Source organism: Vespa velutina, chromosome 8, assembly GCF_912470025.1.
Source record: "Vespa velutina chromosome 8, iVesVel2.1, whole genome shotgun sequence".
NCBI lineage: Eukaryota > Metazoa > Arthropoda > Insecta > Hymenoptera > Vespidae > Vespa > Vespa velutina.
In genome coordinates, this window is record NC_062195.1 from 3,028,368 (window position 1) to 3,040,867 (window position 12,500).

General features: G+C 34.8%; 1 protein-coding gene across 21 annotated transcripts in view; it reads right to left on the reverse strand.

The window, feature by feature from the left end:
- Positions 1-12,500, reverse strand: part of LOC124951361 — a 166,955-nt gene that overhangs the window by 40,416 nt on the left and 114,039 nt on the right. For 20 of the 21 annotated variants that reach the window (XM_047499674.1, XM_047499670.1, XM_047499669.1 and 17 more), the window contains one exon: positions 10,107-10,272. The exons of the other annotated variant lie outside the window; for it this stretch is intronic. In XM_047499674.1, the coding sequence (XP_047355630.1) occupies positions 10,107-10,272 (166 nt within the window). The remainder of the gene's footprint in view (positions 1-10,106; positions 10,273-12,500) is intronic. 21 annotated transcript variants of the gene reach the window in all.

Consider the following 12,500-nt stretch of genomic DNA (forward strand, 5'->3'; position numbering starts at 1 on the left):
TATCAATCGAGAGATTTTTGAAAATGTAATTATCTCGTAAAATCTTGTCACGCTATATAAGAGAGTTTTTAAGCGTTCTCCATAATTTGTACTCCATAAAGGTGAAACGTTGTTGAAGTTTCATGAAGGTTTCTACGTAATATTGTAACGAGACTCCGAGTTCAAGACGGACCACAGCAAAGCTGTCTACAGGGAAAGCTACACCTAGTTAGTCCAAAAGCCATATTGCCAGGGTAGTATGATCACAGGATGGAAATGGTAGACGTCGTATAATTGTCCTACATCCAACATCATATTACTATGTATATGTATGTATCTATGCAAAGTACGAAAGAGAGAGAGAAAGAGAGAGAGAGAGAGAGAGAGAGAGAGAGAGAGAGAGAGAAAGAGAGATAGAGAGAGATAGAAAGGGAGAGATAAAGTAAGAGAAAGAGATTGATCGTGTGATATTTATTGTCGATTACTATTTCATGATATGCATAGCTATTTCGTGAAATGCATGAAACGAACGAACGAAATGGTCATTTTTATTTTGTCGTAATAAAAGCGTTCAAAAAAAAGTTTTGACAATACGATACTAAACGATGCTATACGATACGATTGGGGGACTGTTGTTTTATCGAATCGAATCGAATCGAATCGAATCGAATCGAATCGACGATAATTATAAAAATGGAATGAAGTTCAGAAATATTGAGAATAATGGCCGTATGTTTACACGTTTGTTGGTAGATATATTTTTATAAGATGCGTACGATTGCAATTACGTTTTGTGTAAATGTGTGCTGCATAGATACTCAAATGAATATTGACGTTTAACTTGTGAACGAGATCGCGATAGGATGAATACATGTTGAAAGTGGGGATAAATTGGCTTGGATCTCGTTGATTAGTAAAAATAAAAAACTTTTGAATATGCCGACAGATTTATGAACGTTGAATTTATACATATGAAAGAGAAAAATAGAGAGAGAGAGAGAGAGAGAGAGAGAGAGAGAGAGAGAGAGAGAGACAGTATGTGTGTGTGTATGTATATATATGTATGAAAGAAAGGGGGAGAAATAAAGCAGAGAAGAGAATCTGCTATCATAAAGTATTCAGTTTGCAAATTAAAACTGGGCGTGGTCTAGTTTGTTGGACCGTCGAAGAGTCAAAGAGTCAAGGGATAGAACGTTCTTTGGCTCGAGAACAGACAGCTCGGTCATGACTGACTCGAAAGAATGAAATTACATGCGGAAACGAGATTGCCCGACTCGTGAATAAAGTATGTCCGAACGTTGGACCGATTACGTATGATTTCTTTCCTTGCTTTTGATACGAACGTGTATGAGTTCAAGCAGGTAAATCGTAGGTCCGTATACGCATGCGCTATATATGTATATACAGAGACACAATATCTGTTACCATATAAATGCTGCCAGTGCTATAGAAGTGATATACATATATATATATATATATATATATATATATATATATATATATACAGTGATATACATAAATATGTATATGTGTATGTATATATTTATATATATGTATATGTATATATAAACGTGTGTAAGTATTTTTGTACGTCACTAAACGATAGCGAAGAAGCTAAAGACGAAATGAAAGAAAACGTAGTGGAGCGTAAAAGTCCCTCATAATATTGTGCATTCTCGCTGCAATAATCTTAATACCGTTTATTCCTTCGTCCTTTAACGATAGCTTAAAAGTTATGATACGTTCCGATATACCTTTTGATATTTTATGGAAATATGAAAGAGAGAGAGATAGAGAGAGAGAGAGAGAGAGAGAGAGAGAGAGAGAGAGAGAGAAAAGGAAGAAGAAGAACGATGATAAATTTAATCGAGATTTTTCTTATATTTATATTTTATTCATAAAAATCATATTTCCGACTTCCTCGGCTCATCAATGATTTTTATGAATTAATTGATAGAACGAATTCGATAGGAATTCGCCCGACGACGTGTTTATTTTTATATTTTTGATTTCGCTTTAATCAAATTTTATATCGATTAAATAAAATATCAACGAGCCGGAATCTACAGGACAGTTAAAATAATAAGTCGAACGAGTGCGAAACCGGTATTTCGTTTGTTTTTCCCATTAGTTAATTATTACGTTCTTATGCGCCATGGTATGATTTAATTCCGTTAACGTTACTACAGTAGAGTGTGAAATTGGGGTCGTGGCACTCGCACCGTAATTCGATTTTCGAGACACTTCATTAATTACCGAAACGCGTTCACCACGTAATTTAATTGATGCTCGTCGGTTTCCCGCTAGTTGCTAATGAGAATCTATAGTCGATAATACGCGAATCTTCAATTTTTAACGATCAATCGATTAGGCGTTATCATTAGGTAATCGAGATTGGTCGAAGTAGAATTACACTTTGATTAATCGTTATCTTTGATAAAAGGAAAAATTATCAAGTAATAGTGAAGGAAAAAGTTTTTCGTAATTACATGTTTTAATGAGTCCTAGATGACAGTTTCTAGATGAAACGTAACATGTCCTAAATTAAAGTAAAGTAATGAACTTCGAATGAAAGTCACGAGAAAAAAAAAAATATCTTCGAGTTAACGGACCATTGATACATAGAAAAATATACGTTGAGAAGTGTAATGAATGTCGAGTTGCGTCGTGAGTGGTGGATGCAATATTCTTGCAAATGCAAATGCAGAATATTCTCCCTTTCGTCCGATCCGATTTCTATTCTCTCTATTTTATCCCTTACTGTAGATTATAGTATGGAACAGGCGCGAATGCATGTACACACATACATACACACGCACACACATACACATGCATGAACGCACACAGGCACGCACACAGACACAGAGACATAGATCTCACATTCTATAGTCAGGTACGTGGCAAGCCGTCTCGAATAAACGGGAATTCGCCCTAACTTTATGCGGCTCTTATTAAATTCCAGCCGACAAGAATCGTTAAGGACGACACGCTGTGCAACCATTATTTTGGCCCTTCCCTATGTCGTCCACATCCTTTAAAGATTCGATTTGTACAAGCTAACACGAAGTGTCATGTCGTACGACAATCTATAAGCATGTTTAGAAAATGACGTGTTTTCGTACCTAGTCGATGATCGAAGTGAAAGAATCGGAGTAAAAGCATCGAAGTAAAAGCATTGAAGAAATTGACCTCGGAAAGAAATAAGAAAGAAGAATAAATGTTAGAGGAGGAGAAGAAGGAAGAAAAAGAAGAAGGAAGAAAAAGAAGAAGAAGAAGAAGAAGAAGAAGAAGAGGAAAAAAGAAATGCTGCCTCAGAATTCACCAATGTAGTTGGAATAATTCTGACGTTTGTATGGATGAGAGGGCGGAATCATACCCTTTTCGAGTCAACCCTTTCTTTTTCCCTTCTATTTCTCTCTCGTTCTCTCTCTCTCTCTCTCTCTCTCTCTCTCTTTCTTTCTAGTTCACGTTCTTCTCTCAGCTTCCATTCACGACGTTGACCTAGAAAAGAACGACAAGGGAAGATTCTTCTCTTACCGAGTTCAATCTCTCTCTCCCTCTCTCTCTCTCTCTCTCTCTCTCTCTCTCTCTCCCCCTCCCTTTCTCTGTTTTTCACTCATCTAGCTGACATCAAATTGAAATAATAAATTCGAATGAGGTTAAAAAGGGAAAGAAAAATAGAGAGAGAGAGAGAGAGAGAGAGAGAGAGAGAGAGAGAGAGAGAGAGAGAGAGCTATGTTTTTCTTTGCAATTGCAGCAAGATTCGAGTGAGTTTCTTCGTTTTTTCTTTTTTTTCTATTTTTTTTCCCTTTCCTTTTCCTTTTCTTTATCTTTATCTTTTTCTTTTTTTTCCCTTCTTAAAACAAGCCCATTAACAATTTCTCTAATTTATTATCGGCAAGTCGATATTATTCCAATTGTTATTCATGAATTTTTCTTTTATTTATCTGAAAAAATCGAGAAAGGATTATCAAAAGGATATTAAGTGTCGCGACATGCGTTATTGTATATCGTTAGAAATGAACTTTTTTGATCGAATTTTCAAGGATATTTTCAAGCGATCTTTGTTTTTTTTCTTCTTCTTTCTTCTTCTTCTTCTTCTTCTTCTTCTTCTTTCTGTCTTTTTTAACTTTTTTTTTTCTTTTCTCTTTTTTTTTATTTCGCGCCAAGATAAAAAGATACCACGATCCTCCTCCCCTCTTTCCACCACAGACTTTCAGATAATTACGATAAAAGCTTCGTGTGCCGTGATCTTAGTAGTGTGCCGTTATACTTGAAGTTTTTAATTAAGACCAACATTACCGGCGATAAGAATTCGATTGGCAAGAGTTCTCAGTAATACTGTGTCTCCTGCTCATTTGGATTTCCTTTGGTACAATAATTTAAGTTGAAAAATTTTCCAAGCAACTCTCCTACGTTGGTCTCGCCGTGAAAAATAAAAGAAATAATCTAGTTGAATAAAGGTATAGGGAAGGACTACTAAGGAAAGGAGAAAGAGAGAGACAGAAACAGACACACAGAGAGAGAGAGAGATAGAGAGAGAGAGAGAGAGAGAGAGAGAGAGAGAGAGAAAGATAGGATTGTTTTGTGGTTGAGCTTTTAGAGCTCGCACGTTATTCGAAAAGTTCTTCGTCGGGAGTTGGATGAGACAACGGTTGTATGGAACTTGCAATTGGATGTTGAGATAAGCTTCTTTTCACGATGGCGGCTGTGGTCCACATAATTTCAAGCGTTCGTAAAATTTCGAGAAAATGCCCGGAGGGACGGGAACAAAGTTCGCGGTCGGTTCGTAATTAAGTTCTTACAACAGTATTTGCATAAGGAAATACGTAATAAATTGAGTATGCACATTGAAAAGTAAATCATTAGGAAAGCTATTTCAAATATCTTCTTTTTTTTTTTTTTCTTTTTTTTTTTCTTTTTTTTTTTTTTTCTTTTTGTCAAATAATTCTAACACATTTTGGAGAAACAGCCGTTTGATCGATCCTTTTTTTATTATTGTCGATCTACTGTCGGCTTATAAGTGCACGTAGAAGAGAATGAGAGAGAAAGAGAGAGAGAGAGAGAGAGAGAGAGAGAGAGAGAGAGAGAGAGAGAGAGAGTGAGAGACAAGACAATAAGAGAAAGAAAGGAAGAGAGAAAACAGTAAAAAACGAAATAGCATTCGTCGTAGCCTCTCTCTCTCTCTTTCTATCTGATATCGACAAAGCTGTAGTTTTATCTCGATTTGTAGAATTCTAACCATTGGTATTTACAGTACCTCACCTACTTTATTTTCGACAAGAAATATTTGATAGTATACTAACGATTTGTTCTTACAAAAAAAGAAAAAAAAAAAAGAAAGAGAAAAGTGGAAGGTCAAAGAAGTAAGTAAACCATCGAAATAATGGAAGTATATTTGATCATTTATTTATTTATTAACGATTAATCACGTTGGTTTAATCAACCTGATGGTTGAAGTAAAACGAACGAGTTAATTCCATACGTTAAAATGATTTATTTATCTCGGACCATTCGAAGGTTTCTTAAGTCCTTGAGCGGGAAAAAAAAGGGATAAAAAATATAGGACAAGAAAGGGAAGTAGAAAGAGAAGGATAGCAATAGTGGTAGTAGTAGTAGTAGTAGTAGTAGTAGTAGTAGTAGTAGTAGTAGTAGTAGTAGTAGTAGTAGTAGTAGTAGTAACAGTAATAGTAGTAGTAGTAATAGTAGAAGAAAACGAATTAGAACGAAATAGACCTGTCGTTTACGATTAACCAACCTTGAATGGATGAATGTTTGGAGAATAGGGAGAATCAGGTGGGAGGGGGAGGAGGAAGGGAAGGTTAAAGGAGCAGGATGTAGATAGAGGAGTGGAAGGTTATCGTTTTACAAGGTAAGAATCTCTGTCGAAATGTTTGCCAAATTACCTTTCGCATCGACGCAGATTATCTTTCGTCGTGGAGTTAAAAGATGCGTGTTATCGCGTTATTATCGTTTCTCGTTTTCGTCGACATTTTACGTAAAAGAATAGATACGTATGTTATATCGTTCTATTAGAACGAATACGAATGAAAAGGAAACAAAAGCTTGATATCTTACGTAGAATAGGAGAAAGGAGAAAGAAAAGGATAGAGACAGAGAGAAAACGAGAAAGAGAGAGACAGAGAGAGAGAGAGAGAGAGAGAGAAAGTAAGTATAGGAATCTTTTGAAAAAATCAAAGTAGTATCAGTTTGGTGATCGCAATGTCTAGTTCACGTTTAAAATCGTTTTTGAGTGATATGCTTCCATCTAACATTTTCCGAATACCTAACGTAGAACGTAGAAACGTCTATGGATATTCTCTTCTCCTCTTTCTTCTCTTCCTCATCTCTTCCTCTTCTCTTCCTTCTCTTCGTACTCCTCCTCCATTCTCTTCCTTTCCCCAGCCCCCCCCCCGCTCCTACTATTCCTCTTCTTTTCCTCTCCTATCCTTTTCACCGTCACGATGGTAACTTTCTTCCACGATTCATTTTCTATCAGCTTTGTGGAAAATTCAATCGTTGTCTGAGGACGGAACGATCCTTGTGGAACGAACAGGAGAACGAACATATTGTAGTTCCTCTCGTTAGTAGCTAACCCAAAGAGCATTTGCCTTTAATTTGACGATCATAAACCAGTTCTCTTTATCATTCTTTTTTTAAAAGGGAAATGTTAGAGGATCGGACAATGGCTGTATTCACGGTGCACCAATTACATGAGATTACGAAGAATAGGTACCTACAAAGTGTGGTCATAGACAATCGTGTGAATGAAGGGTTGAGTGAATGAGATACAAAGAGATAGAGAGATAGAAAGAGAGAGAGAGAGAGAGAGAGAGAGAGTATAGCTGAAAAAATAGATGAATAGGCAAATGAAACGAATCTATGAATGACCGATTTAATCGAATAAATAAACTATATTGCTTCTTTTCTTTTTTTTTTTTTTTAACTGTTCAATATCTTTTAAGTATTTACATTCTCCTATAAAAAAAAACAAAAAAAAAAAAAATGACATCGATGGAAAGCGATGAAACGTGTAATACTTTCGGATAGATTTCACGTTTGAAATGTCACGAATCTCGAAGAAATTTTATAATATCGGAGTAGAGAGATGACCTCGATAAAAACTTAAATTCGAATACATTCTCTTTACAAATATATATATATATATATATATATAATAGATATACATACATATGTATAAATATAATATTTATTTATTGTTTCTTTTATTTATTATATACTCTTTCTTTTATTTTTCTAGTTTTGCCAGATGGAAAATCCGATCATTTCTATTCTCTCGACCTCTAATTACGTTGATTCGTTCGTTAATAGAGCAATTAACTAGTAAATACAATTAAACCACTATATTCATGTATTTTCAATTATTATTATATAGCCGATCTGTTTCGTGAGGGTTTCATGAGTACTTTTGTAAGTATTTGATTACATGCAAACCTTCCGTCGGCAAATTATTCTCAACTTATAAACATATAAAATCTCATTCGCCGTAGTCATTATTATAGGAGTACTATTAAATGATTCCCAAATGAATCTGTATTGTTGAATTAGATACCAACAAGGTATATTATATTTTATTCTTTCCTTTTTCTTCTTCTTTTTATTTTTATTTTTCTTTTCTTTCTTTCTTTTTTTTTTTCTTATTTTTTTTTTTTATCTACATAAGGGATAAGCTCCACATACGAAATAAATCGAGATCTGGCGAAGATTGCATATTTTAGAATTGATGCGTCTCGGAATCTTATCGTGATATTCATACATACAATATATATATATATATATATATATATATATATATATATATATTCATATATATATATATTTTCTAGAGATATTTCTTGCGTCTCGCAAATGCAGCCTCGTAGGAGTAGGAGTAAGAGTAGGAATAGGATGAGGATGAGGATGAGGAGAAAGAGGAGTAGCAGGAGAAGGAGAAGTAGGAGGTGGAAGAGGAAGAAGAAGAGTCATTCGGAGGTTGTTGACATGCGAGCGAAATGCGACGAATTATTAAGCCTCGTGAATATGTACCTACATACTCGTCTATGAGTGTTTTCGTTTAAACACGCACTAAGTGTACTTGTATGCGTATGTGTGCCCAGACAATGGCGAAAGGGACAGGATAGAAAACTAATGCATAGTCGATCGATCGCGAGACATTTCTAAGCTCGTAAATTCTTCAAATTTCTTTGTCGTTCAAATTTTTTTCCCTTTTTTTTTGTTTTTTTTTTGTTTCTTTTTTATTTTTTTTTAGTTTTCTTTTTTCGATCTCTCACGATTACCTTTTAGATGACAAATCGAACGATGACAATCGTCGAGAAATTTTTTGAGCGATTAAGTCTTTAAAGGAAAAAGAAAAAGAAAAAGAGAAAAAAGAAAAAGAAAGAAAGAAAGAAAGAAAGAAAAGAAAAGAAAATAAGATAAGAAAGGAAAAGAGAAGAAGATATTTTTTTTTTTAAGTACTTTCGTTCGTGGGAAATAATTTTTGTCGAAATTATAGGATACTTTATCAAATTAAAATTCATTTTCTACAGTCTCGTCGATGTAGTAATAGTTTTATCGTCGTTTCAATATCACGTTTCTTTTTTTTTCCTTCTTTCGTTTCACTCTTTCAATTAGACATATTGATTATATTTACGTATGTTGAAAAAATTTCTTCTCTTTTTTTTATTTTCTTTTTCTATATCTTCTCTTTCTTTTTTCTTTTTCATTTTTCCGATGACAACGAAGTTGACGCTTGTGCTTGATCGGCTTGTCAGAGATCCACGGAGAACGTGGGAGCTTTATCGAAATACATTTTGCATGTTGCAGTTAGGAAAAATTATTCAAGAGATAAAAATTACATGCTCTTTGAAGAAAAACTCTATGTATAAACTGGTGGATCGCGAGCGAGCATCCATCCATCCATCCATCCATCCATCCATTCGTCGCACGATGCAGTGTTCCAAATTATGCAATGTTATAAAAAGATATTTACGCGGACGCATAATAAACGTGATGCAAAAGACAGAGATAAGGAAGGGGCGTTCGTTAGCTCACTTAAATATACGAACTAAGATATGAAAGATGGTTAGGTTAAAAGTGTCACACAGGTGAATGTTTATCTTTTTTTCTTCTTCTTCTTCTTCTTTCCTTTTCCTTCATCCTTTTTCTCGGTTCCACTTTTTCATAGCTTCGTATCGTCTTTTACCGTACCGTAATAACCGCATATAGATGATAACTTTTACGTGTATACATAGGCACCATAGTACACAAACATTTACACAAAGGTTTAGACATGATACACGTGTGTAACGTCGTCGTCCGAACGAGAAAGGAAAGCACACCGCTAAAGAACCGAGCCAGTACTCTTTGTTTAGCTCCAGGGAAGTTTTAATTTGTCGCATAACAGCCTACAGCAACCGGTAGTGGTATGCGGAGGCTCGAGTCGGGCTTTAAGGGAGCGAGTGCCGGAACGTGGCTGGGCGAGTCGCTCGCTTGAACAAGTAGACGTAGAATAAGCGAGAGAAAGCTGTGAAAACGCACGTATATCATGGACCTTCTCTACGCGATAGTAACAAGGACACGTTGCCTCCTTTTCATCCTCCACCTACCTCATCCTCAAACTCCTACCTTTCTCCTTACCTCTTCTCCACTTTGTAATTTACCGTGGAATTTTGCATTTGGAATAAGCGAGATATGTTTCTCTTTCTCTCTCTCTCTCTCTCTCTCTCTCTTTCTCTTTCTATCTAAATATATATATATATATATATATATATATATATATATATCTTTTTCTCTCTTTACACGGTCCCAATCTCGCCTTTAATCTGTTTCCTCTTCGGCTCCTTCATTCGCAAGATATTACTGTAAATATACAACCTTACGATTGACAACTAACTCGACTTGAATGTACTTTAAACCATGACCTAGTTTACGTAACGGGTCATAACCGTGAGGAATTTCGTTTTCGTGTTTCGTGTTTCTGTCGGAATAAAGAGTTGGAAATAATTACTAAAAAATATGTATCTCTTTGATGTTGACGAAAGTACGTTTATATTAAAAGAGCGACCCTCTTCATGCGCAGAAAGTGAATAGAGAAGGTTCGCTTGGAAAAACGCATTTCGACTTACTTGTGCGGAAGTAGAACGCCGGTAAAGTTGATGGCGATGGAGACTCGTGGACCAGAAGTTATGAGATACCGACACCGGATGTTCGGCGGATATAGGCCAGGATATCCTGGACTAGCTAGAACGCATCCGTCGTGACAATCAGTGTTCTCATAAACCCAGTCGCATTCTGAAAAATAGAAAGAGAGAGGAAAAAAAAAAGAAAAAAAAAAAAAAAAGAAGAAACATTCTTAAATTATTTTCATCTTATCCAAGAGTATTTCTTTATCCTTTATAATCGTAAACGATCGGTAAAAATATTCTAAATTGATTGGTTTTTGTTCTAATCATAAATCGTATTCGAAATAGATCTAAAATCTATGCGACAAAATATCGTTCCTTTCCTTTTCTTTTCTTTTCTTTTATTTTTTCATTGCACGAAATACATGACTTCAGCCAATTAGAACGTACTAACGAGGTACTTCGTATCAATCATGAAGAACCTTTCATTAATGTATACATATATATATATATATATATATATATATATATATTATATTAATATGTATATATATATATATATAAATATGCGAAGTCTGGTACGAAACGACCTGAACTATTCGCTGTAAATTTTCTGGTATGCCAATATCAGTTCGCAATTTAAAGCAGGAGTCCCGATAGAAAATGCACGAGGAAATTATGGAAAGTTATGAGTAAGACTTCCCGTCGAGTTGCGAACTTCGTTGCCCCATCGATACGCTTTGGTCCGGTTGTACTTTTCCCTTCTTTATCTCTTATTATATATTTTTTTTCCTTTTCACTTCTATCTATCTTTTCCTCTTTCTACGATTCATTTCTACGATGATTCAAAAAATATAAATAATATCAGACAATCGAAAAACATCACTTTTAAAGATTATATATGCATTGGATGCATCGGACGACGGACTTCTTTGCTCCTGTGATTATTGACGCAGTAAAGTTATTATCTTTGCGAAAGTCAAATTTTCTATCTCTCTCTCTCTCTCTCTTTTTTCTTTTTTCTTTCCTTTTTTTAGCGCATTAAGCTACGGTAAAATATTACAGAATATACTTTTACTCGAGTAGCCAAAGTTATTAAAAGTATTATTAATATTTCGTCGAGCGATCATTTAATAACGAAGAATAGTTCGTCTGTTCGTTAAAAAAAGAAAAAAAAAGAAAAAAAAATCACGATCAGAAAAATAGTTTTTTTATATCGACTCTGACTCTCATTCTTCTCTTTTATCGTATAAATATATGCGAATATAGAAATGGAGAAAAATGAGACGGTAAAAAGTAAATAATAGGATCTGAATATTGTTTTAATTTGAAAAGCTTAATCTGGAAGAAGAGTAAGAAGAGTAAGAAAGCAAAAGAAATGCCAAAAAAGAAAAAAATTATAATAAATAACAGAAAAAAGAAAAAGAAAAAGAAATATAGAAATAAAAAGAGGTGTTAATTTGATCGTGAATAGAGCGCGAATAGTGATCTTTATTTCGAAAGAGAAACATAGAAATGGCAAGATGTTCTTTGGACGGTGGTCTCCTAAAGGGTTTCGTACACTTCGTACCTTCACTGGAATTCTTTTTCAGTGCCTTCCTATTCCTGTTCGCTCTATCGTGAAAAATAAAGGGATTTCAGTCGAGCGAGCCCTTCATTTCGCTCCGTAACATCAGAAGAATCGTCTCAGACGAGACGAGACGAGACGAGAGAAATGCAAGAAATTCCGTAATTTTGAAAAATATTGAAAGACAAAAAAAATTATCGAGATACTCGTAGCAATTAAATAATCGATCCTCTATTAAAATTACATATTTCAAAGAAAATCCATCTTATCGAAATAAAAATTTCTCATTGTTTCCTATATATATATATACATATACGGATATCGTTCTCTCACAATCGTCGAGGAAGAAAGATGAAAAACAAGAAAGAAAGAGAAAATAATAAAAAAAAAAGAAGAAAAAGAAAGAAGAAAAAAGAAAAGAGAGAAAAAAACGAGGCCATTGGCAGACGGGGAAAGGTTGGTCTCGATATTCTTTGGTAATTCTTTTTCGGAGAAGCTGCCAGGTTAGATCATGACGAGGTAGATTTGGAAGGGAAGCCTGTGACGAGAGCGTATCTCTCTCTTTCTCTTTCTCTTTCTCTCTCTCTCTCTCTCTCTCTCTCTCTCTCTCTCTCTCTACGTGCGACGTATCCATCGAGGTGAGAAGAAAGGTGAAGCGTTTATGTGAGACTCATCGAAGCGCATCGACGGATGCCAGGAGACGTATTTTTGTTGAATTCGCGAATAGGAAAGGAAAGAAGTGGCTTGCATCCGATGCTTCCAAGTTGATTCTTCGAGAAAAAGAATATATATATATATATATATATATATATATATATATATATATATAT